The following is a 26,466-nucleotide window of genomic DNA, read 5'->3' as shown; positions in this document are numbered from 1 at the left end:
AACAGACTTGCAGGATGAGCTGTGCAGATGACAGGCTGACAGGTCAGAACAGAACTGCCATGCAAAAAGGGATTGTTTGGCTTCCGTTTTTCAGTGAAAGTTCGATTTTCTCATTAACAGTCTGCATGCACCATTTTAATGTGCATACAAAATCCAAACCTTACACGCATCACAAACACAAAAAAGTAACCACATACTTACTAAATTTGACAGTGTAAGATGACAGTGCCTCGTATCAGCTTACTACCCTGTGAGACTTGACAGAGAACTCGTAGAACAGTTCATGTACTTAGTGACTATCTGATCACAGGCTGGTATCAAGAAACACAGCACACGAGTATCTGATGTTACACTGCTTTTCTTACCCCCTCCTGCAGAGCTCCCGTTTTGACAGACTATTTTAAAGGTTCTGGAAAAGACCCTTTTTCTAATCTACACTGCAGATTTCTTCTCCAGAGCCTGCATATCCATCATAGTCTCCAGCACAGTCTCATTCTGTACCTATACCTAGTCCTACCTATTCAATGTAATTGAATAACAGAAAAACAAAGCCTTATCTAAGTACTTCTTATTGAAAAGACAGCTCTGTACAATGCTAGCAACTGTAAATATGAATGAAATTACAGTGTTCACCCTAATTCCATTTGTTCAACTCTTTTCTGGCTTTCCTAACAAAGGATATGAAGACTGTTGCTTGGATAACACTTACTCAAGCAACAGTCTCTATTGTTTGAATAATACTAGAACAACAAATACAAAGGAACATTTTTTCTGACAACGGTGAACAGGAACTCCCCATTAAATGGTATTAGTGATTTCAGTGGGCAGATGAAGCCGAACTGGTGTTACTTTAGATTTACAAAACCAAAACAAAATTAAGCAAATAAAAAAGCCCCAACACAGACACAGCTTGTTGTAAATACAAAAAGAGGTGAAGGAAGGCCTTCCCAGAAGTCAACAAGCTGCAAGGACCTCAGAATCACCCGGTAGCAGTCTTCAGTGGTCTTACATGGGTACCTGACAGAAGGTCTGAGGCATAAATGGTCAAAATTTGGCTTGTGGGATCCTGTGGTAATGTACAGCTTTAAGGAATGTGGAAGCCAAAATCTTTACACAGATGAGAGACTGCCAGAAGCAGACCCAGCATAATTTTTGACAGCTTACTAAGATTTACAGCCATTTTTTGAGCAAGAGGCAGCAGTGTCTTTTAACACAGGTTCTACCCTACTACTAGTACCAGAGAGACTCTACTGAACTCATTAAATTGCACTGGATTTACAGCTGTATTAGTGAAGATAAGAATTTGGACCACAGATTACAAATCCACTCTAACTGCACTGTGGTAATGTTGCTGACACAATGTCATTACTTTCAGTCATGGCTGGGTTCATAGAATAACCTTAGTCAGAATCCTCACCATTTTCCAAGGTGTTATTCCAAATGACCCGACTGTATTATGGTGAAACAAACACAGCAAACTAAGTAATGGAGCCAGGAACATACACAGAGCCCCAAAAGGTGCTCTTCCTTCCAACTCTGCACAGCATTGCCCAGAGAGCTTAAACAGACTACATGCTACTGCTAGACATCTGCATTACCAGAACAGCTTTGAAATCTTAAAATTAATACTACTAACATTTTACTCTTCATCCTTTAATTGAACAAACATGCTATAAAACATCTCTGTGGATGCACAATGCTTTTGAATGTCATTATTCAAGACTGAACAGGTAAAGATTTTCTAGTCATGGATGTCAAACAAAAGAAGCCTGCAGGGCATATTTCTCACCATCATTCTGCTCTTGCTGAAATAACTGTTGAATATAACTGGGGAAGATCCTTTTACTTGTCACACTCAGATAAAGCTTTCTCTATTGCTATTGCAGAGCAAAAGAGGTTTTTTGTGATTTTTTTTTTTTTAACTGTGGTCTTTTTAATCAGCATAGTCTTCTCATACACAGTCTACTAAAAGTTTGCAGCAGGAGTCTAGAGGTGCTTAGAGGTGTGTTCGAAACAATCCAAACAACAAAGCAGTAAGTAGCTTTGAGCAGCAAATGATGGCTCTTAACAGCGAGCTGAAGCTTGAACCCTCATAATAAAAACAGTTCAGACACAATTCCTTTGTGCCTAACATTCTTCTCAACCTGGCAGTTTATCACAGCCTTTGAGAATGCAAAAGGTTTGGATGGGGAGAAAATAATTTCTTATTCTTTATACAACCATTCATAACGCAGGGTGAAACCACTAGAGGCACTGGACCAAGGCTTCTGGTGTGTGACCAACTCCTGCAGTGGAGCTGGTGGGAGCCATCTCAACTCCTGTTGCAGTGGAGCTGGCCCTTCCCATGATGTATGGGACATGAACACATGGAGAGCCATATCAACCATGGAACACAGCCCTCAGGTCTGGGTCACTTAGGGATCTTTCCTTAAACATGAAAGCAGCAGGCAGAGAGAGAAGATGGGAATGACGGGAAGAACACCCATAGGTGTTCTTAAAGGCAGATGCCATAAAGCTTCCATGCTTGACAGCTTTGATCTTGATCCTCGGTTTTAGGGTAAATATTCTTGTTTAACCCAAGGGCAAGATTACAGGTGGTTCTCAGCCTTCCCACAGAGGCACTTTGACCTGGAGCAGACTTACAGCACAGCCCTGAGAAAAGGCTGCCTCCATCAGCAAGCCTGTGCTTTGGAGAAGTTTTGTTTCTTTTCTTCCTGGCTGCTAAAGACAGACATTTACTCCAGGACTATCTAAAACATCTCACACTTCCACTTGGCTGGATACCTGGCACATTCAGCTGTACCCAACCCTTGCAATCTCCAGCATTTAAAACTAGGATAAATCCTGAAGATCTCCCTGGTAAGCCACTGTCCTGGACAAATGCCTACACACACTCAGCCAGCACTCAACAGTGCTAGGCTGCTTCACACGCCTCTAAGGATTCATGCACCATCTCACCCAACCCTGAGGTGATCATCAGAGGCCTGCTTACTGGATCAGGCCTCAGTCAAACGTTTGTTTGCACAAGTCCACCCTCCAAAACTTAAAACATCCTTCTTTGTCAAGCTTGCTCTGTTGCCTGCAAGTAGCAGAAGAGAACTGAGCTAGTGAGGGCACTATATCAATATCAAATCACAGCACCTAAATCTGTCACAGCTAGTTTGCAGGAGACCTGGCATTCACGCCTTGTCAGCCTAAATCATCCTCATGTATTTTGTCCGCTGCCTGTGCCCTGCTTATCCATTATGAAACCTGCTGTACTTAACTGAGCAAATGTAAAAATGCTTTTGTTTGTGTTTTCCTTGGGTGGAGAGGAGGAGAAGCGGGGGGATAAGTCAACAACATACTGAAATTACAGCAAGCGAATTAAAGTTTTCCATGTAATGCATCTTGGCAGGAATATGCCATGAAAAGCAAGCAGTTAGAAGGCCTTGCTAAAGAAAAGAAACAGGTGATTTTAAACCAGGACCAATGTAATAAGCAGCATTTTGGCTCATTTACTCTGGCTGCTGCTATTTCCTACCTGCTGTTCTGCCAGTCTCTTCTGGATTTCTTGGTCATCACAGATGTCATAAATCACAGGCTTGGAAAGCTCAGACTCAATCTGAGCCAACCAGGTGCGAAGGTTACTCATGTTTTTGTCCAACAGCTGCATAAATTCAAATGTCTCCTTCAGTTTCTTCACCCTAAGCAGACCAGTAAGAACACTTCGTTACAAAGATCTGCAATAAGTGGAAATGATGTTAGCAGAAGGTGATGACAGGCATGGCTTTATGAAGCACTTATTGTTGCACCAATATGTTGCCTGTAAATCAGGAGCCATGTTTTAGTCAAAACCTACCTAAATTGGCTCAGCAGGGCCCTGCTCTACAGCTGCAGGAAGCTCTTGTGTGAATTCTTTAACGAAACTATATGAGCAGAGTGAATTTTCACATGCTAGTTAGCTCTTCATTCAGCTTCTGGACATTTGTTTCAGTGGGAGTTTATACCATAACATGCCACAGTTAAACTAAGATGGGTATCTATGGTCTGATTTCCCTGCTGTGAATTATATCCAGTGTCTTCTTCAGTAACCAACAGGCCCACTCTAATCAGCAAGGTACCACTCTGCCAATGGAGGCAGACTTTTCCCAAAGCACAGGTCCAACACCCTAGTCAAATGGATGCTGGCAAGAGAGGAGACGGCCTGAACAAAGGTATGAACTTACAGCGCCACAACATTATAGCTCTTCTAAATAACATTCTGAAATGTGTAGAGATGTACCAGGCTCTCCTGGTGGGTGAAAATAAAAAAGAAAAAACCACACACAATCCTGAAGAGAGAGAACACCCAAGCACTAGAGAGAGTTGTGAAGGAGACAAGCAAATGAACCATTACAACAATTTACTTTTCTTACAGCTGTTTGTAGCACAGGTCTCAAACTGCAGACAAGGTTTTCTTTATTCCCAGCCTTTACAGCATATTCCCTTGTCAAAACCCCTTACCAGCCCCTTTGGTTACACGAGTAGCATATTTGTACATTTTGTACAACCCCATGTGTTGGAAGAATGTCTGTTAAACTACCTCACTGCTCTCAGATCTTTCCTTGAAATTCTCATTTATCGCAATTCCAAACAAAAATCACTAAAAAGCACAATGGTGGGATGACACTTCTCTCTTCTGTCTTCAGACTGGTATCAGAGCTTGCCATCTAGACTTTGTAGTTAATGGAGAAAAAAATATAATAACCTAGATCATGATTTCCATCAGACCTGTATTAAACATTCAAATCACCAGACGAGATGAACAGTACCAAAAAGCATGTACTTGTCTCCATGAACTGCAATGGTCTCCCCTGCAGTATTATAAACATGAACACTGCAGATGCTAAGTCAGGTGAAATCATTCCATACCTGCCTTAGGGAGAACCCACTTCTAAGCCAGCATTGCTTCACTGCGCTGCTCTGGCTGCTTGCCTCCCTCTGACATGTAGTTCTGTCCCTGTGCCTTGGGAGGGATTTTTGGACCTTGCATGTCATTTTTAAAATGCAGATTCCTGAATTAAACCCTCAGTTACTGCCTAGTCTAGCAACCACCCATATTAGCCTCATTATCTAAGTGCAGGACAAAAAGTATGCACTGTGAAAAGGCCAAAACATTCTGCATTAATTAGCCTCCTCGGCTGGGAACTATCACTAGGGGTCTGAGACAAACTTTAACATACTTTGCAAAACCAGTGTTTTACAGGCCAGGTCTGGAGCATCATGGGGAGATGTAAACTCATCTAGTGCAGTGAAGGATTACACCAAGACAGCAGTGTCCTGACAGGGTACCTGGATGCTGGTCCTGCCCTTCTTTGCAAGAAAAATCCATTTTCTGGGCCGCCATCCTGCCTGCTGCCAAACTATTATAGAAAGTTTTAGAGGAGAAGGATCCAAACTGCCTGCAACAGAGTGGCTTTTGCAGCTGCCTGTTGCAGAATATGATACAATGACAGAAGAAATACAGGACAGCTAATTCATAATGAATATGTCACTTGCTAAGCAACAGCCCATCTTATTAGCAACCTGAAGGTAATCAAAGAGGATACACACAGCAGCTAGACCTGATTTAAGGTAAAGCACTTAGGGAGGAGATGTGGGAAATGATCCTGCTGGATTTCTTCAGTCCTATTCATTACTGTGAAGGTACTGAGTAAGGCTAGCAAATCTGGAGTCTCATATGGATTCGCAGCATGGGAGGCACCTTCCCCTGCATCTTGTCCCAGAAGGACGAGTAAGCACTTTCAGTTGTTTTACAAGGAGGGTGAGAAGAGCACAGTGCTACAGCAGGACTCCTGGCAAGCATTTAGCAACTCTGCACACTCTAAAACATAAAATTAGTCTTGTCTGGTTGATGCAACCCTGCAAGCCAGACTGAAGAATTTGACAGAAGTCCATGATCCACCTTGTTCCTTGCAACCACAAAGCCATTGATACTGGTGTAACGTGCAAAGCAGCTGCTTCTGCCCCTGTGCACTGACAGTACTTTCTACTGCTGCAGCTGACAGAGAGGAAGTCAGTGGGTAAGAAAGGCATTTAGCTGCTCTTGCTTTCCTTAACAAGCTCTTTTCAGAGCTCTGCTCCCAAGGTCAACCCTGCATGCAGAATGCATCTGGCTCCCAAGCAAACAGCTGCTATATAAATCTTCCTGCTCCTGGCTCTGCTTCTATTAAGTGGTGCTCAATGAACATGACCTACTCTGGTAACTGTAACTGCACTTTCTTGTGCTATCATGGGCTGGCAGTAACTTACCTGGGAGAACAAATTCTTTCTCCACCCTATCCCCTGCTTCTGCCCCACCAGTCACTTTAGATCCAGTTGGTTATGATGCTCAACAGGGCCTGTGACTCCCCAGGGTATGTGGCCCACCAAAGACAGGTGACTGGGGAACTGTTCTCCCTGGAGAGGTGTAATGATACAGGCTCTGTACTGAGCACTGAAGGGAAGAAGCACTAGAAGAGACAGGCCTGTGGAAAAGTCTAAGCCAAACACCTATGCTGTTGCATTGTTAACTTTGCATGACTTCAGGCCAGTCAGGAGGAAAGCAAGGCTCCATTGCTGAGCTGTCCCTCCCTGGCTGTATACAGTGACAATTTATTCTATGACATTCCTCACTAGTGCTTTGGATATTTCTCTCTGGTGAACTGCAAAAGATGAACGTGTTGGGACCATCTGATGCCACAGCTGACCTGCTGAGACAACAGTTTACTGTGGTGTGTATCATCTCTGCTTCCCTGTACTCCCTTCTCTGTTTGTATCCACCTCTTCGCCATCATGAAGCTGCATTACAAAAAACCTCAGGGGTTGCAAGATATCTTTCTTCAGTCTGCATATTGGATAACAGGCAGGTGAAAGTAGCAAAGGAAGAAAAACAAAGCAATATTAGATTATAAATAAATTTTTCTATGACTGAGAGCACACGGAATAAATTAAAAAGCAATAGTTTTAGAACGCAAGTGGGGGGTTTGCACCAAAAGAATCCCCAAGAGTATTATTTTGGCTTAGGCATCACTCTAAAATCCATTACTGATATTACCATAAACAGGTTGGGCTTTATCTACTAGTGTTACTAGAAGCAACAGCATCAAAGGCAGCAACACTGTTGGTACTGCAACCTTGTATTTACTGTCTAGCAATTGCCATTACAGACACCCCATTGTAATTTAGTAATTTAATCTGTTACATATTCTGGATAGAATATGCCATTTGTCAGTAATTTAACCACCCTCAATATTCTAAATCATTAATCTCAAACTTGAGCTAAGCAGCCAGAGAAGAATAAAACCCTAACAGAAGTTCACACTAGTGCAGCATGTTGATAGGAAGGCAGCCACGTCCAGATGCTTACAGTGGCTGATCTGCTCTTGCTGCAGTCAGCAGACAAAGAGCCCAAGGTAAGGTGGTAGGGTTCTACACTGAAGCAACAGAAGTCATAGGGAATTGCAAGTTGACTGGCTACAGCTCAAAAAAAAAAAGGTGAAACACACTAATTACAATCACAAAAAGTATTTCCCAACAACCATTCTCAGCTGCATTTCTGCACCCTGTCAGTATTCTTTCAAATTACCTGCTCTTTGCATGAAAGAAACCTCATCAGCTTCTCTGAGATACATCCTGAAGGGGCTATTTGTTCAGAAAGACAGGCCTCCTGGGAGCTTTGGAGGGGGTACGCAGTGCAAGCCTCCAAGCCTGGAGGCAAAAGCTCCCCCCACATCCAGGTAACAAATCACCGAACACACACTGAATTAAGAGCAATAAAAATTCAAGTGCAGCAGCTCCTCCCAGTTACCCAGAAGTTGAATAGGCTGCCACCACTGTTGCTTGAATTCTTCCTCTACAGTCTTGTTCTCAAGTTACTTGGTCAAACAGGCAAAACTGACTTATTATTGAATAAAGGACTACCTACCTGCAGTTGACTTCCCAATGAGAACCCACCAGTCAACATGCCCCCAGAAGCAAAAAAAAAAAACCCACCCAAAACCCAACAAAAACCAACCACAAAACCAAACAAAAAAACAACTGAAAAACTCTAACAAATATCACCACTAATCTAAAAACCCCAACAAACTCAAACATCTATTGTACTTTGCAATGGGCCCAGCTTAAAAGATACCCTGATTCAAAACAGTGTTTGGACACATGCATAACACGCTTGGAATAAGCCAAAAATGTCTTAATCTTTACACCAAAATAGAAATGGCAGAAAAAGAACAAAACTAGTAGATTGTAACTAAAAGCTGGCGGCAAAAGTGAACAGAAGGACTAACTGACCTGACTCAAGATTGGATTTGAATCTTAATACCCTCCATGAAGTTGCCAGCATTGGGTTACAAGAGAAATGCGTTAAGCTGCTTCAGGCTGAATCACCGCACAGCCCACAGATACACAGAATATTTTGTAGAAACTACTCAGGAAGTATACAGGAGTAGAAGGCACTTCCAGGTTCACTGAAATGTATTCACACAAACAAAGAATTGCAAAATGCCTGGCAACTGCATTGCATTAGTTGTCAAATTGCTGCATTAAAAGGTACAGGGAAGCTCAAATAAGGTAAAAAGTGACATTCAAATTTTAGTGCCTGACGAAAAACATCCTGACATATATTCCAAACTCCCCTTCACAAGCACAAACATCTTCAGAAGAAGATAGCACATACATTTCTTTTTAACCGAAGAGGAGCTGAACTTGCCCTTCCAGCTGATAGGATTGTTTACCATCCCGTGAAGCAAATGAGATGCACAGACCAGGAAACCTTTGTTCAGTAAGCTGCCGGCTGAGCTTAACCATGTAACAGGAAAGAAGACCTGATCTGGAGAGGTGATGTCAAAGGCAAATTTTAGGCCTTCATATAAAATGCAAGGCTGTTTCTTTGTACAGCACGGGGCCCCAGTACAATGACAGGAAGCCCCAGTGTTTGTGGGCTGTGTTAGCACAGTAAGCAGAGCAAACAGCGACTGTGCCGGAGGAGGCTTTTCTCATGTTACCCTGCCAGGAAGCCCAAAAGGTTGACGCAGCCCTCCACCGCCGTGGGTGCAAAGCCCCTAAACACGGCTGATTTTAAGCGAGAGGCGTCTGAGCACTATTCCTCCTGCTAACGTGCCGCATCTCCCGCTCATCCACTTGTCCAAGGCGAATCGCAGGGAGCCACTGGCGCATCGCTGCCCTCCGCCCCCCCCGCTGCCAAGGCCAGACCCGCTGCGCCAGCGATGCCTGCTCCAACTAACCCCACCGCGACCGCACCCGCAGCCGCCTACCAACATAGCACTTACGGTTTGCAAGAAAAAACCATTCCTCAGCTTGCAAATCCCAAGCTGCAAGGGGGACCAACCGTCTGTGCGACCACGGCAGGCATGGAAGAGGAAACCCCTCCTCCACAGATGCTCTATTTATTCATCGCTTTAGCATCGCGTGTCGGGGGGCAGGCTCGCCCGTCATCCTCCTCCCCGACCCCCGAGGAGGGGAGACACTGCAGCTCTCCCCAGTTTTAACCCCTGCATTTTGGGTTGGTATTTTACCTGGCAAATGGCCGCATCCCTTCTCAGAACAAAGCCACGAGAGCTTTATTCTGACACAAGAGAATTAGCACAGGAGGAAATGCAGCTGAGCGGTTGCCTGCAGCTGGCGACAAAAAGGTTGCACGCTGGAGACTTCGGCACTGAAAAAGGTAGATGTGGTGCTCGTTCTTGTGTGAGAGAGGGACTGGAGCCTCGGACCCAGATGATTTGCAGCAGAGTCAATTTGAAGCGAGCACAAAACACCACGAGAAAATGTACATCCATGCACAGGCACCATGCACACAGATATATCCTTACTTCCCCTGCTCTCACGCCTTTACCACTGTATCCCAGGTATTTAAGCATGAATTAAATCTCCCACACACTAACCTGTCCTCTCTTTAACCTTCCAGTGTAGGCAGAAGGCCTCCAGTGCAAGTAGCTTGTTATACTGGAGGACAAAATAACCCCTAATCTTCATTTATGTCATCATTCATTTGTGAAAAACACAATGTCATGATTTGTGTTATGACTGCCAGAGATCACGGGGTGGGGAAAAAAGGCGGAAGTTGGAGAACCTTGGATTAAAAGTCACTCCCCACCCAGGCAGTATCAGGGAAAAAATAAAGAAGCTATGATAATCCCACAAAAAATGCGAAGGTTTTTCAGTATTCAGGTAATTTTCCACCGACCTGTACTGGCTTGCCAATCACTCATTCAATACATGGCAGGATAAAAAGTGCCTGGGAAGACCCTGCACACCACTGAGAGAGCTTCAGACATTTGCACAGGTAAATCATGCCCAGTCACTCGGCAGTTTTAACCCGATTATGGCCCAGGGAGGTTCAAAAACACATTCAAAATGGTACATCTCAGAAAATGGGGAAATAACGCTTGCAGCTTGACAGGCAGGCACTGGGAATGGTGAAAGCCTAGAGGAGACAAGGACTGCCCTTGCACAGGCAGCTCACCCTGCTGCTGCCACACCTCAGCACACATTGCATAACCAAAATAAGTCCAACCATCCTGCCTAATAAGATAATGAATTCTGTCACAGGTTTTGCACTGAAGAAAAGCATAATCCCTAAAGGACAGGGAGCCTGGAGAACACTGAAAAAATCGTGCACTTTGCAAGGGAGACTTCAACTGTCCGGGTATTTTACTTTTTTTTTTTTCTCACCAAAATAAATACAAGAATGAGATTTTTACAGTGGCACTGACACAAACCAGCACAACTCTGCTGAACATGGCTGTTAACGTTCACCTGGGGGCCTCCCTGCAGCATACTTTGCTTCCCTTGCCATGCAATACTAATCTGCAGCAATTTAAAAAGACCTTTGAACTGACTGTGAGCTGCAGCAGGGTAAGACAACACACCAACACGTGGTGCCTGAGCGTTTGCCCTGCCAAAGGGTAATAAGCAATGTGGTGGAAAATAAATAGAAAGACCAGCCAAGAGGCGCTGTGAACTTGTTTGCTCCTTGCGCCTACCAAGCTGAAGCCAGCTGCTTCTGGAGTGGCAGCCCAGCTGCAGTGCAGTGCAGGGAGGAAGGGTAGGCACAGAGCAGCAGCTATATAAATAAAACCTCCATGGAGCCTTTGCACAGCTCAAAGTGGTGTCACTGGAGAACTTCAATTCCATACCATTTTACTGCAACCTGCAGTTTCAGGCTGTTTGGGAATTTCAGCTAGGGTATGCAGGAAAACAGATGAAAACACCATGACTCTCCCAAGTGGGAAGGAAGGGGCTGACTTTGGTTGTGGCAATTTAAGATTCCTGGGTACTGCAACGATGGCTGGCAGCTTCTAAACACTAGTTGCTGAGGATTAACATTTAACAGAATGTGCAGGCACATCTGGCCTTGCTGGCTTCCCTGTGTTTTCATGCTCACATTCATCGGTCATTTGATCCCATTCCTGCTATCTTCACAAAAAAATGTGCCTTTCTCTACAAGGCTGAAAACATGGACCAGACCCACCAAGTAAAGAAAACACATCAGAGAGTTCCCACAGCCAGAACACCTGAGAAAAGGCATCCCTCATCCACAGCTTAGCAGCAGTGAGAAGAGCTGCCAGGTGCCTTGAGGTATAGAAATGCAACGTGTTACTGTAAACACAATACTGCAGACCCAGCTTGCTGGAGGAAGCCCCTGATGAAGCTGGTAGCTTTAATGAAGGCTCAAGCAAAATCCCAACACACTGCACTATGCCAGGCAGTGCACACATCCTTCCATAACACATAGATGCTCCTCCAGCCTGCCAGCAGGCACTATGCAAATATCAACACAGAAGGCAAACACTTCCCCGTGGGGCTGGGAAGCTGGTATCAGTGGTGAATGGACCAGGGAAGTACACTGAGGAACATGGCCACGCACACCACAGTTCCTTGGCAATTCTTGCCCATTAACTTCATGGCTGGGGATGTAAATGCTACTCAAAGGGGTTTTGGCTGTCTATCACCCACATGCAGCATGTGCACTCCTTCTCCTACTGTTGTATACCAAGTGCGTACCAAGCATGCAGCAGTTTCTTCTGACAGGGTGATGCTACAAGGTTGGTGACAAGAGAACAAAAGAGGTTTACTGTGTCCATTTTTACATATAGCCCAATGCTCCCTTTCTGCCTGTTAGTATGTTTGCATTCCTGCTCTATCAACAGAGACTTCATAAAAAGTCTTTGCTGGTAAGAGTACCTTGCAAGCTGAACAGAAATTCATTTGTTCTCCTTTCCAGGCATGCCAGTGTCTTGATGGTTACTTTATCCCAATGAGAATTAAAATTCTGAGACTTCCACACAAGCTGAGCACAGGCATATAACGGAAGCGTTAAGTCCTGCAAGTGCCACCATATGGCCAATCTGAACTTGTCACCATGAACTATGAGAATCACTTCAGGGACTAAATGGAGAGCTCCCCTAATCTGTCCATCTGTCCCAGGACATTTATTGGTTTAAAAAGGTGAAATTGAACTGTTTGGAGGAATGCTCTGTATTGACACATTGGCTCAAGAATGGTTTGGTTTCATGTTTGTTATCATACAGCCATACGCTGTGCTATAGAGAAGATAAAATGTTACTCAAGGTTTCAGGGTCAGTCATGAAGACATCAGAAACTACAGAATTGATACTAGCTATAAATCTCATTTATACTCCATTATGGATACAGATTATTTTATACTCCTCCCACCTTCTCATTTTACAGCATATGGAGGTGCTGTAAAAATAGAAGTTTCTACAAGTAGTTTCTTCAGGACCAAGACAAGATAGCCTCCCTGTCACAGTCAAAATCAACCATTTCTCTCCAGGCAGCATTCTCCCACCTCAGCTGCCTCAAAGCTCCCACAGCCCTCTGGTAGTCCTGCCCTGAAGCATCTCTTTCATCTTCCCCAAGAAATGAAGCAGTGCTCAGCATGCTGCTACAGCAGCAGTTGTGCAATGCTGCAATTTCCCTTCTGCCAGACAGCAGAGGTTTCACAGCCCCTGTGAAACACAGGCTCTGAGCTCCCTGGAGCCCACCCATTCTATATACCATATGAAACTGGTGACTGTGGGTTCTTGAAATGGTGTGAGGCTGTCTGGACTGTGATGGCTTCATGCAATGGGACCAACATGATATTCTGCCACCACTCTATTTTCATGAGCTTTTTTAACACAACTTAAATAATTTTTTTTTTTTTTAAGTTTTTTGCAAAAGCAATTTGAAGAAAAAGGAGACAGTTTGTCAGCACGGGACATTACAATCCATGCTCACAGCTCATCTTGCCTCCAGCCCAAGGCTCCTTTGCTCTGCTCTGCTCCCACAGGAAGCCAAACTTATGGCACATCAGTGATCGGCTGAACTGCTGCCTCCTCCCCAGTACTTGAACTTAAGAAAGGCTACCCAAAAGCACAGGAAGATCCTCCTCCCAGGTACCCCCAAAGCATACCTGTGACTGAGGTGTAAATTCCAGTCAACTGAAGCCTAATTTAATTCCTTCAAACCACCACTAAGGCAGGGATCTTGAAACAAAAAGTTGGAAGGTTGTAAACAGGGCAAAATAAACCTTTAGGACCATACACAGATTCTATTGTGAGTGTCCAGCCTGAAGGTTAGTGATGACTGAACAGCTGAGAACAGCTGATCTGGAAGCCAAGCCCAAGCAAGATTGGTTAGGTGAGGAAGGAGATGTGCTACACCCATGCTGCAAAGTGCTGAACCTCCATGAGTATTGAATCCTAGAGGACCAGCAGAGCCCAATGGGCTGCCTGATAACCTAGGACCACTGAGGGAGCTGCTTCAAACCATAATCTGTCAAGTCCTTTCAAGTTCATTACTCTGGCCCTGAGCACAAAGTTGGTGGAAATCACAAGTAGAAACTGGCATATTCCAGACCTTTTTTGGGATTAAGAACATGGGAACGAGCATAAAGCATCATACCAACTCTCCAAGAGCTGCAATATCCATTTAGATATCCAATACTGGGAGCTATGCTGATGCTCTAGGCAAATCCGCATTAATGTACCTCAAAGCACCACCATACACTTGTCTGAAGGTAAAGATTTAAGACATCCCAGGTAGACAAACAAGTGCTCTGCTGTCACAGACTACTTGAGTAAGACTGACAGATCTCTCCTTAAATATTCTATCAGTTCCTTAGCACATTTTCCTAAAGATTACTAGAAATGTGCCACGTTTACCTCAGTTTTAAAATGGTGCATTTGATCTGCATTTTAAAATTGCTACAATTCAAAACTAACACACAGCAAAACATGATCATGAAAAGTGCTTGAAAAGTGATATGTTACCCTAATATCAGAACAGAAAAAGTGCTGTTATAAAAGAGAGTCTTTGTTTCCTACACCATCTCAAACACAAAGGCACCTAGAGACAACTGTTGCAAGACTATCTGCTAAGTGTTACATCTTAAGAAGGCATCTTCTGTGCTTAATTATTCACAGCTCATGTGTCACTCTTCATTCAGATCTCATTCTTGATTAAGATCCAGCACACTCAGCAGTACACTGTCACAGCACAACCACCCGCGTTATCTGTCCCAAAAGCTAACTAAGCAAGAGAGTGTCTGAGGGTGGTTACAGGCAAAGCAAAACCTTCAGAGAGAAGTTTAGACCAACACTAACTTGATGTTAACCTTACTGTTTCTGGCTTACTAATAAACCCAGACAGGCCATGAGACCCAGCATCCTCCTCCCAAACTGTGATTTTTATCTGGGTTTTTACCCAGACATAACAGTGAAATGGCATCATCTCAGTAAGGCTAATACTGAAATGATCATGATGGTCTTAGCTCTGTCAATTATAATAAAGATGTTAAATCCTTTAAAAAGAGGTTATTGCTTAGATTATGCTGGTTTTTGTTTTAATTTCAACTGATAGTATTTTCCATTTCATGATCATGCAGAAAATCCTGAATTTAAAAAATAAACTCATGGCATGGTCTTCCAGTTGCTTTTAGGAAAGAGACTGAGTAAAGAAATAGCACTAATATTAAATGAAATGTCATACACTTTTGAATGTAAGAAAGGAACATTATAATTATATAAATATGACTGACTACAGAGGTAGGCCAAGAGTCTATCACAAATTTCTCTGCATTCAGACATAGGGTGAAATACAGGCTTGTCTTAAAACAGGAGACTCTCCTAAGAGCAAAAATGAACTCTTACCACACTGCCTTAAAATTAAGCTGCAATTCAACACATGCAACAAAGAAATCACTTTGACGCTTCTTTTTATGCAGTTACCATTAAAATTATACTACATATGAGTTCTTAATGCTTTGCCCTCTAACCATCAAATAAATTAAGACATTTGGTGTCATAATACAGAAACAAGTCATAACGAAAAAACATTAACTTCAGTGTAATTTGACTCACAATAAATTTCAACAGAACTGAGAAGTTATGTCAATCTGTTTCTGATGGTCAAGTGCACTGGCCTCTAACTTATCTCATACAAAATATTGAAAATGATTTTCTTACCGTGCTCCAATGACATCAAAGAGATGCTGCCAGCGATCATTGATTTTGTTGAGTTTATCATTTATTTCTGCAACCCGGCTCTTGTTGCTAGCCTTTATTAGCTCATCGCCCATTTGTTTCAAATTAAGCTTATTTTCACTGAACAGATTTATTTCTTCCATGTAATCCTGATAAAATACACACAAACATTGATTAATTCCTGGGCAAAACAAAGCAACAAAACCAAAACAAAACTATCAGTTTCTTTTCCCATGTGTGTGATTTGAAGTCAGGTTTGGCTTGCCATGGCTGAGGTTTCTACATTAGCATGTAGAACTCTTTCACTTAAAACAAACTAAACCAAAACCAAACCTCAATGGAAAAGCACTCTCACAATGAAGCCACTATGAAAAACATAAGTAGCTTAAAGACTTGCAAGTGCCAGGAGCAAGTATTCCTAAAAATAGCAGTTTAATGTTCTAATTTTGTGTCTGCTTTCCTGATTTAACATAATTTTTCAATCAAGCTACCTCAAAAGAACCCAAATTCAAGTCAATGACAGCTTTATTTTGCTGGTATTATCCAGAGGAGACCTGGGATTACATATTGAGACATTTAAGCCATGGGGAGGAACACTGCAACAAAATAATGGTTCTGTTTAAAATCAAGCTAATACAAAAGTATTAAAAAGCACTAACTAGCAAGGAGAAGGGGGAAATTAACTTCTTGTTTGCCTGGCATAACACCTACCCCATGCTTCCATCTTTTCTTTGCCCTCTGAATACTATTTTTGTAATTTATGACAAGGGTGGAGGTGCTGAGAACAGTGAGAGGCTCCCAGGACACAGCTGAGCACCAGCAGGGAAAGCTCTGAGCAGTGCTGGCACCCAACAACCCAGACCCCCCCCCCCCCCCCCCCCCCCCCCATACTCACAAACATCACGCTCCATGCCTAAATGCAGTCAGGCAGCATTTCTGTTTTGCATTATGCTCCAAGTCTGAACATCAAGAAGAAGGTTAAGAACTGATCCTAGAAAAGCTCATCTTCTCCTAAAAGCCTGTACATACTGGTTTTATATCATGTATTGCTTTTGAGAGCCAAGGAAGACATGAGGAATGGTGTCTTTATAATGAGCTATCAGACTGCAATTGAAGAAAAGTGGCATTACTACTTACCTTTTGCAATTTGTCTATCATGTCTTCAATGCTAACATCTGCAGTCTGCAATACTTTGCTTTCCATTTGTACCAGCCAGGCACACAGCTCCTTATTCTTTTCATTGAACACAATCCAGGCATTGAGCTTGTCCTCGATCTCCTGCTTGTGGACAGACACCTATGGATAAACACACACATCAGCTGCTGGCAACATCTTTCTCAGGAAGGAACCAGCAATTATGAACCTTCTAATTTCTAGTCTGCATTGATAACATTCCATTTTGCAAGAGCAGTTATCAAATATCTCTAGCTTTCTTTTCAAAGCCAGCAAGCAGATTGTTACTGCATCTTATTTTGGATAGCAGAGCAAAAAGTTGACTAGCCAGATTCTCTCCCTCAGAAGAATTAAACTGAGTGACAGCTTTATACATAATGAGCTTAAATAACAATTTGAATATTCCTCAGTGAAAACCTGAAAATGCCAAACAAAGAACTACTACATATTGTTTAGTACGGTCTCATTTATAACACAAGAGAAATAATAGCTAGGTAAGTTCTTATTTTTCTGCAACTGTAAGAGAAACTTTGCAAGTACTGACTGTAATTATTTTGTTTATATAAAAACTTCCCTCTTTTCTTTCCGTTTGCTCACCAGTTCTTGGAGAGCTTCCAAAAAATCAGCATCAAAAATCTATCCTTTTTATTGAGAACTATGGATTTTTTTTTTCCCATCAAAATTACATTTGCCACAATGGATAAACAAATTGTCTAGACAGAGAAATTAAGGTCTGATGCTGCCTGAACCACCAAAGTTAGTATCACTGCTCCAACATCTCAGAAAGAAGCACAGTCACTCTTCTACTAGCTAACAGTACTTGGTTTTAGCCTAGGGGTCTTAAATAACACTTTTTTATTCATTTACCTGTTTTGATGGATTCCTGTACTAAGATATATGGGACAAAGGAAGCGAAAAATGGTTGAAGTTCTACTAAAATAAAACAAGACAAACAACTAATCCTTTACCCTTGACAAAGAACTCTGTGTAAAGACTGAGCATTTTGCTTGCCTTGGCCATAAATCGCCACTCTAAATATCACCCAATGGCAAGAAAGACTCCCTCTTCACATCTCATGTGCACCATATACAACATGTGACTCCTCAAAATTCCACTAGTGATTCTGCTAGGCTAATCTCTAACACTATTTTGTACCTCAGGGTCAAGTTAAGTGTGGAAGCAAGAACAGCTCCACATAACACCAGGATCAAAACATAAGGCACCAAGTGATCTTCCAATATATTGCTTTTGTCCTTTAAATTTCAACTTCTTTTTTTTAAGCAGGGAATGGAGAATGAAAGTGATTCTGAATTTTTAATGCTGATATAAGCAAAGAGGTGGGGAATGAAAGTGATTTCTGAATCTTTAATGCTGATCTAAGCAAAGAGATGAGCCAAAAGCACTGTGTCTTGGGAGACCATCTTTAAAGTTCTGAATGGGAAGAAGTCTCCTGGAGACCTCAGGGACCTCAAAAAGCCTCCCTAAGAAGGCCTCTGCTCTGGGATGCTCCCTCATTCCTTCAGCCTCAGAAGTATGAAGGGTAAATCCTTCATCCTTCTTCTACCACTTGCAGCATCTCATGGAATCAAAGAATAGTTAGGGCTGGAAAAGACCTTAAGATCATTTAGTTCCAGCCCCCAATCTCCCTTGTGCTGATACAACTTAACTTGGTCTGTGGAATAAGACACTACGCATGTCAGCAAAACCACTGTTACAATCCTGACTCAATTTTTGCCTGCTAAGCATGGACAAGGCAGGATTTTAAGAGCAAGAAGCACCTTTTACCTGGCTAAGAAGTACAGACTGGGGGTAAACCAGGAAAAATCTCCCAGACAAGTGGCCCCTTCGAGCCACTGCTTTGAGCACTTTCTCCTTGGACCAGGTGCTCTGGTACCAGCTCCATTTTGTCCCCACAGTATGATGCAGGAGCAACCTGAGCATTCCCAAGGGAGGCTAAAAATTCTATCAAGGTCAGGTGCAACCTATACCCTAGTGTTCGTTAGGACAGGGTACTTGCTGATATAAGTAGTTGAATCTTTGACCTACATGTAGCTTGCAAGGGCAGCTATGTAAACACTAATCACTTGCGTGCATATGCTCACTAAGTGTACAAGTGTCCCTGCCCAGTCTAGCACAGGCATATGCCCGCCCTGCTCTCGTGGCTGTGACAGATGCAGAGTGGTTCCATCTGAACAGCTTTCACCTCTCTGCATCTATACTGCAGATTTTTCTTCACACAGTACATCCTGACTCCTCTATTTTGTTAGCCAAAGCAAGGCAGTCATGCTAGCAGCACAACCCATCAAGTCTGCTTTCATACCCTTGTGTCTAGCACTGAGCATCGGCGCAGGCTGAGCACGAAGGCCCACCAGGGCTGTGTAAACATTTCAACTCTTCCCTCCACTCCAGCACGGAAGAGATTCCTCCCACTACAGACTTGTGTGTGCCTAACAGTGTCACATTAATGTCACCCTTTTCTTGTCTCCAAGTCAGACCGAACTAAATGTTGTTCCCTCAGGAAACTAAAATGGAAATTTTGAATAAAATCAGAACTTTAAATTACTACAGGAAATTACTACTTGGGTGGAGTGTAGTGGGGTACATGCAAAAGACAGGTTAATTTTCAGAGCTGCTCACAACAGTTGAAACAGCATCAGCAGATGACCAAAAAAAACAATAAAGTTCTCTCACTTACAGGTTCAACCACAGATTTCCATTAGGAAAATGGTTCAGGCATTTTGATTTAAAAAAAAAATGTTCTATCTCAGGAGGGAGAAGGTGTCTCTGGAATTATTTTCAGAGTTCAGAAAGAATTAACACAGAGAAAGCTGGCTGTAGATAAAGGCAAAGCCCAGTTTAAGCCAAATAAACTAAATTTTCTTTCCCACTGCAATGCAAAACAGAATCCAAACACCTAACCCAGATTACTATTTTCATCACACCGAAGTTTTTGAAATAAGCACAGCTGTTCATTACTCTGGCAATATTCCCACCAAGACTGCTTTACCTTTGGCCAATTAAGGCTTAGGCACAAAATGCTAACTCACATAATTACTGCTTTACAAAGTGTAAAATAAAAGCTATTGACTTGTGAGTAAAAGAGGCAAGAGTCTGGCTTGTGGGCATGTAGAGCCATCCAGCCTAACTTAAGACCCCGAAGTATTTTACTTCTTCCAATCCTGTTAACAGGGTAAAGCAAACACACAAACTGCATAACAATGTCCCGAATCAAGTTCATGTGACTTTGCTGGTAAATGCTCCCCAGCAATTTTACACGCAGCACTAAATTAAGTGTAATATAGCAACAAGCCACAAAGAATGCAAATGTTTCGCAGCATTGTACTGTTACAGAAAAAACAAGTGAGGTCTTAATGTGTTTAAACCCAAGGAGCCAGTATTTAAACACATCGAAGTTTTCTTTATCAGCTCTCCTGGCATTTTTTTAACATCAGATTACATGACCTCCCCCTTCCTCTCCCTGCCTCATACCCTCAGGCAATTCCTGTATTTCTCCCTCTCCCCTACCTCCCTCCTCCCTCCCTTTGGCAGCCCAGAACAAAGCCACCTATTTCGGTAAACAGCTGCATCAGAGCTCTGCGCAATTCAGGCATTCACTAGTTACAAAGGGTTTGCAAAGAAGAAAACTCAGCAGTCTAGGTCCAGGAAACAAGGGCAAACTTCAGCCCTGGTCAGCAGTACCAGGAGAAACCACGCTCCCATCCGAGACCCAGTCCAAGAGAAATCCTAAATCCTGCCTGCTAACCCACTGCCCCTTTGCTGCCAGGCCCTGTTAACGTCCCACTACAAGACTCCAGAGGAGGAGGAAGCCTTACCCGCAAGCAGAGCTCTCCCCACTGCCTGTGCAGATGTTCAATGTGCTCCTTGAGCACCGATGCATCCTCGGTGAGGACCCAGTCCACCAGCTTCACCGTCCGGGCTCGCACCTCCTTCATACTGTGGGCCCAATCTGCCAGCGACTGCTCCAGCTCCTGCATGGAAACGCACCCAGAACAAGCCTTGGCACTAAGCTCCTCTAGTTTTCCAAACCTGCTCGTTAATCCTCTGCCCGGCCCGTGGGGGAGGAGAGGATGGGAACGTGCACAGCACATGCAGGCTCTCCGGTGGGCTGAGGGCCAGCTCCGAGCCCCCGGACTCCAGGGCAGAGCTGTTGAGGAGTGTGGCAGCCCCGCTGCATGATCCCTGCAGCCCCCCATGCTTCACGGCAGCGTTCGGGGTGTCACATCCCAGAAGGCATGCGCCCACTTCTTTTTTTCTATTATTTAGGCCAAGTTGCTTTCCACCAGCATTTTTTCCCCAGTTTCAGCTTATGCATTTAAATAAAGTAAATTTGGTTCCCTTGTCTAATTAAGTGATTTAACAGGCACTTCTATCAGACTGTGGAGATTTCGAACTGCTCATTCACAGAAACAGTCTCTTTTCTCTGTTGTTCCTCCAACTCTCCTTTCCCTTTATAACAAGTTTATACACTTTCCTATCAGTGTTAAAATTGTCACCTAAAAAGCAGAGACACCACTGCACACATCTGGGAAACATGGCACTCTACACACCAGGTACTAGTCTCATGTTGCAAAGCAGTTGCTGGGAAGGGTCATTGGCTCCTCTAACAAAAACCAGCTCCTACAGAGGATCCAATTTGTCTCATTTCAGAGGGCAAAAATGGCGAGTGTTTGTATCAGGAGACGTGTGCTGGGTCCAAGCCCCGTGAGCATTTTCAGAGGTCTTCTGAGCCTGTCACTTACCTAAATCATAAAAGAACTCTGATCTGCTTCAACGCTGGAGGAAAAAAAAACCCACAACCTGAGACTAAAATTTACTGGAGCTCACGACAAATCACTCCCTATGGATGTGCAAATATGCATTTATATATCTTGACAAGGGCTGAATCTCTGCATTAATTGAACTAATGATGGAATTTCACGGGACTTTGTATGAGCCTTGTATAAGGTCTAGGCTTATAGAGAAAAACAGCTTTATTCCATAGAAAAGTGAAATGCAGGGAGAGGAAAGAACGTCCCCCCCATGCCATTTTGGCCCTTTTTTTTTTATTATACTGTGACACCCAAGAGTAGTAACTGCAGTGGCACTGTCTGACCCTGATGCCTCTGCGGCTAAATTTCTCTTACTAGAGTCAGGGGCAGGAGCTGTGTGCTGCCATCTCACAAATAATTCAGGGCTACAGCAAGACTGCTGCTGTGGGAAAGGCTGCCAGAACTCACAAAGAAGATTTCAGACAGCTGATAATGAGTTCAAAGCCTTGGCTCGTTAATAAGCTTATTTGTTCCCACTACATAGGTCAACAATTCACTTCATAAAAGGATGATGAAAGATTGACCAGTCCAGACAAAATGCCTCCTACCACTTGGAATTACTTTCCTTGCCATTTAATTTTCAGGGTGCACTATGGGTTGCCAGGGTTTCTGCCACTCCCTTACTCTTAATTTTCCTTTTCTTTAATTACGGTCAGATCCCACAGGTGTGCACGGTGTTCTGCAGACATAGAAAGTCTCTTGCTTGAGGAGCTCCCTGTCCAAAATGGACTGAAAACAAAAAGGGAGATTCAGCCACTAGGACAGCAGCCAATTGAGCTGAGACCAGGAGCTTTTTTCCTTTTGTTTAAGGAACTGCTTATTTTGTAAATTAAGACTGTGGAAAGGGAGCAGAAGCAGGAAAAACAAAAACCAAACACTACTATTCTTGTTAGCAGCAGTCAGGATCATATAAAGGAGAGAAATGCACTGTCACTAAAGACAGGTAAGAAAGAAAACTGATTTTACAGGGATCAGGTGTCCTGCAAAGACTACATCTATTTAAATACAATAAGGCAGTTTGATACCTTCATGTGTTCCTTGGCTTTGTAGAGTTCTTCATGTTCATTAGGAAGCGGATCTTTTACTTTCTCCTTTAGCTCCTGCAGCCTGCTTTCTAATTCCTTTGTTTGCTTTTCACAGCAGTCCCAGTTCTGCTCAAGGAGACACAAGGAAGTTATAAAAGGTGAAGATACTTCAGTATGACATACTGAACCACATGGATATGTTGCAAAATAGCCTCTTCAACCAACTTAAATAAACAATCATGTGCTCTGGTTATTTGCATTTTCTTTTCGTTACATACCACCCACAAGAATTTGACTCATGGATTTACAGAACTTGAACCCTCTCTTGTATTTAAGGTTTGCCTTACAAAGCATTTTTGCCCATCTTGTTTTGTCCAACCCAACAGGTGTTAAGCGTAGTCTTTGGTTTTGGGATAGTACTGATGACAGCATGTGTGCTGTTAGCCATGAAAGAAAATTCACTGCTCTAAGGAAATGGCTACCCTTCTTTTTAGAGATGCAACAACAGGAGTATCAAAACCATCTAAGCTGAATTTTAGCTCAGGCTTCACAACCCAAAACAGGAAAGCTCTCCAGGCCACAGGGATCATGAGAATAATCAGAGCACGTACATCCATTGCTGCAAGAAATGGATGCCAACCCATTCCCTTTGGAGAATCAGGGGATCAGTTTGCCGCAAGCCCTAATGGCATATGACAAGCACTTCTCTCAGAGCCCCTCTGCTGTAAGCAGCAGTTCAGCATTTGCCTTGTTGCTAGAGAGCTCAGCCCTGAGGACAATGGGGCAGGGCAGCTCTTGAGACCCAACGTCAGAGAAGCAGGTGCTGCTCCTCCCTGGGGAGGGCATCATGTACCTGTATGGTACTGCTGAGCTGCATTATCTTCTCCTGCAGCAGGGTCTCGGTGTTCCCCCAACTCTTCTGTAATTGGATGAGCTGCTCCTGGAGAAGAGTGCTGGTCTCTGGATCCGAAACAGTGTGCAATTTCTCCCCGACATCAACTGTTAAGGAGTACATGGCTTGCCACCTCTGAAGAATCACTGCCTTAGCCTTTAAAAGAGAAATAAGAAAGTTTCTAAGCTTTTCTTAGCAAGCTTTAGAAGCACACACCTGGCATTTCACTAGGGAACAAGTGAAGACATACAAAGGGAGTTTCAAGGCACTATTTGTTCACATTCATGAAACAGTAATGAATAGCTCATTTCCTATCTGCTTTTTTAATTTCAGAAAAAACAAGATTCTTTTTGATCTTATTGATAAAATTGTACAGTAGCTTTTCACAGACTGAATCTATAGAGTAAAACTGCAGCAATTACAAAAAGATGGAAATTCCGTTGTATGAGTTATTCAGAGTAACAAACCAGTTTAAGTTCTGCTAGTACCTCTAGCATCAACAACTAGCACAATTTTTTCAGAGATAACAAGTCTGTTAACCATGACATGTTCCAAGTGAAGTAAGCCATCATTAATACTTTGCTTGAAACACAAACTGGTCTATAACACAAGCAGATATGATCATTGTTTCTTTCTGCAAAACAACAGCAGGAGGGAAGGCCAATTTGGAGTAGGAGGGAGAAGACTTTTATGGCTTTTCTCATGAAGGAAAAGCATGAATGCTAACTTGTAAAATCTACTGAAAATCATCTTCCCACAGCAGGTAAAAATACAGATGAAATGAATATGGCAAGCACCAAAAGGAATGGTGGTAATGTGCTAACCCATCAACATTAGGGGTGCGGGAACACAGTAAATCTCAGACTGTGTCACTAGCATTCAGTAATATATTTTTTAAGGGTTTTAGATTGCTTTAAGTAACCATCAAGTTCACTGCTTGTTTTTATTTTCCTATAAAACAAAAAGGTGCATAATTAAATTGAAACCCAAAATATACAAAATTAACAAAGGAGAATGTTGGGGTTTTTGTTCTGTTTATTGTTTGGTGTTGTTTTTTTTTTTTTTCTCACTGCATGTAAAATGCAGAACTCAAATGCTCTGAAGAACTGCTGCCCAGGTCTGTGCATCCTGGAGTGGTGGCTCCAAGGACAGACCCCCTTCTAAGTGCTTTATTCTGTGCTCCCGGCTCCTCCTGCCTGTCCCTGCACACACAGGACCCATATAGCCCATCCTGCCACGCATGTTTCTGCTTCCTTCAGGTGAACTGCAAGGCCTGCATTCAGTAGCCATGTCAATAAGATCCACACATACCTAGAGGGTATTTGTTTACCAGGGTTTCTGCCTAATTTCCCTAGCACCCTGCATTTCCATGTTCATATCAGTAATATTTTTAAAGCATACAAGGCTACTAAATGACCAGGAAGTTTCCTGGTATAATGAGTCTTTCACAATGTCATTGTTTTCTCATCTGTGCTCAGCTTTAAGACAAAGTGTCAGCAATTGGTTTTCCCCATAAAGCATGCAATCTTTTTTTTTTTTTTCCACCCTACTGGACAGAAGTTGTTTCAATCTGAGAAAAACCCACATATTTTAGATTTATGAAGAGATAAATACGGTACCTTGCAATCATAAATTAGAATTCTAAGCTGGTAAAGGCTATAGCAGTCCTGGCTCTTCACAGCTATAAGGAAGCTGTTTGTATCATCAAGAAGTCTGCTGAGACTCTGCAGAGAACTCTTGAAGAGCTGCCACTGGTTCATGCGTCCATCAATATCCATCTTCCTCTGCTGAACCATCCGGATGATATTCTGCCACTGTTCTTTCAGCAATGTGAGCTTGGAAATAAACTCTGTTCTGTAAATGACAAATGCTGAGTGTTAACATATTTTGATCTCAAGGCTGCATTTTACAGTAATTGTGACGGATTTCAGTTTGCAACATTTTAGGCCAGTCATGATGCTCAACTATGCAAAAAGCTCCATGCAGCCCTAAGTTCACCCTTGCTCTCTGTATTTCATCTTTTATGCAATCTAAAAAACTTTTTATATGATACAACAATGGATAATGCAAGTCATTCCTGCTGTTGCGGTACAGCAACATACATAGTACAGCAATCACAGAAACAATAAGCACTAAACACTTCCCTGGAGAACAAGAAGGTCAATGCAAGTAAGACAAGGTCTGTGATTATGCTGCAAAATTGATCTCTGCTTTTACGAGGCTGTAAGCAGGAGTTCAAACATCACTGTATCCTACAGCAGCGGGACCTGACTGCAAAGTGAAAAGGCTCTGTGTTGTTACTGAACCCATTCAAGCCATTTTTTGGCTTCTTCTACAACATGGTTTACATCACTGAATCATAGAATGGTTGGGGTTGGAAAGGACCTTAAGATCATCTAGCTCCAATCCCCCTGCCACGGGCAGGGACACCTCACACTAGACTATGTCGCCCAAGGCTGTGTCCAACCCAGCCTTGAACACCACCAGGGATGGAACATTTACCACTTCTTTAGGCAACCTGTGCCAGTGCCTCACCACCCTCACAGTAAAGAATTTCTTCCTTGTATCTAACCTGAATTTCCCCCGTTTAAATTTAAACCCGTTACCCCTTGTCCTGTTGCTACAGACCCTGATGAAGAGTCCATCTCTGGCATCTTTGTAGGCCCCCTTCAGATACTGGAAGGCTGCTATGAGGTCTCCACGCAGCCTTCTCTTCTCCAGGTTGAACAGCCCCAACTTTCTCAGCCTGTCTTCATACGGGAGGTGCTCCAGTCCCCTGATCATCCTTGTGGCCCTCCTCTGGACTTGTTCCAACAGTTCCATGTTCTTTTTGTGTTGAGGACACCAGAACTGCACACAATGATCCAAGTGGGGTCACACGAGAGGAGAGCAGAGGGGAAGGCTAACCTCTCCTTCGACCTACTGGTCACGCTTCTTTTGATGTACCCCAGTATATAGATCCAGCAGGTCTAGCTGGAGTGATTAAGACAACTCCTATCTATCAATTCTGCTCCTCTGCAGGAGGCCCTGGCCCCCAG

The 26,466-nt window shown here is 43.1% G+C and overlaps 1 protein-coding gene across 9 annotated transcripts in view; it reads right to left on the bottom strand.

The window, feature by feature from the left end:
* SYNE2 (spectrin repeat containing nuclear envelope protein 2) overlaps nucleotides 1–26,466 on the bottom strand; it is a 184,781-nt gene that overhangs the window by 11,442 nt on the left and 146,873 nt on the right. For all 9 annotated transcript variants that reach the window (XM_057416222.1, XM_057416214.1, XM_057416218.1 and 6 more), the window contains 7 exons: nucleotides 25,048–25,282; nucleotides 23,390–23,584; nucleotides 22,537–22,662; nucleotides 20,516–20,671; nucleotides 16,647–16,805; nucleotides 15,492–15,658; nucleotides 3,524–3,686 (listed from right to left, as the gene is read on the bottom strand). In XM_057416222.1, the coding sequence (XP_057272205.1) occupies nucleotides 3,524–3,686; nucleotides 15,492–15,658; nucleotides 16,647–16,805; nucleotides 20,516–20,671; nucleotides 22,537–22,662; nucleotides 23,390–23,584; nucleotides 25,048–25,282 (1,201 nt within the window). The remainder of the gene's footprint in view (nucleotides 1–3,523; nucleotides 3,687–15,491; nucleotides 15,659–16,646; nucleotides 16,806–20,515; nucleotides 20,672–22,536; nucleotides 22,663–23,389; nucleotides 23,585–25,047; nucleotides 25,283–26,466) is intronic.

Source organism: Pezoporus wallicus, unplaced genomic scaffold (assembly GCF_028554395.1).
Source record: "Pezoporus wallicus isolate ANWC-B61680 ecotype Strahan unplaced genomic scaffold, APGP_CSIRO_Pwel_v1 scaffold_2146, whole genome shotgun sequence".
Taxonomy (NCBI): domain Eukaryota; kingdom Metazoa; phylum Chordata; class Aves; order Psittaciformes; family Psittacidae; genus Pezoporus; species Pezoporus wallicus.
The sequence above is the reverse complement of the archived record's forward strand: the minus strand, read 5'-3'. Positions and strand labels throughout refer to the sequence as shown.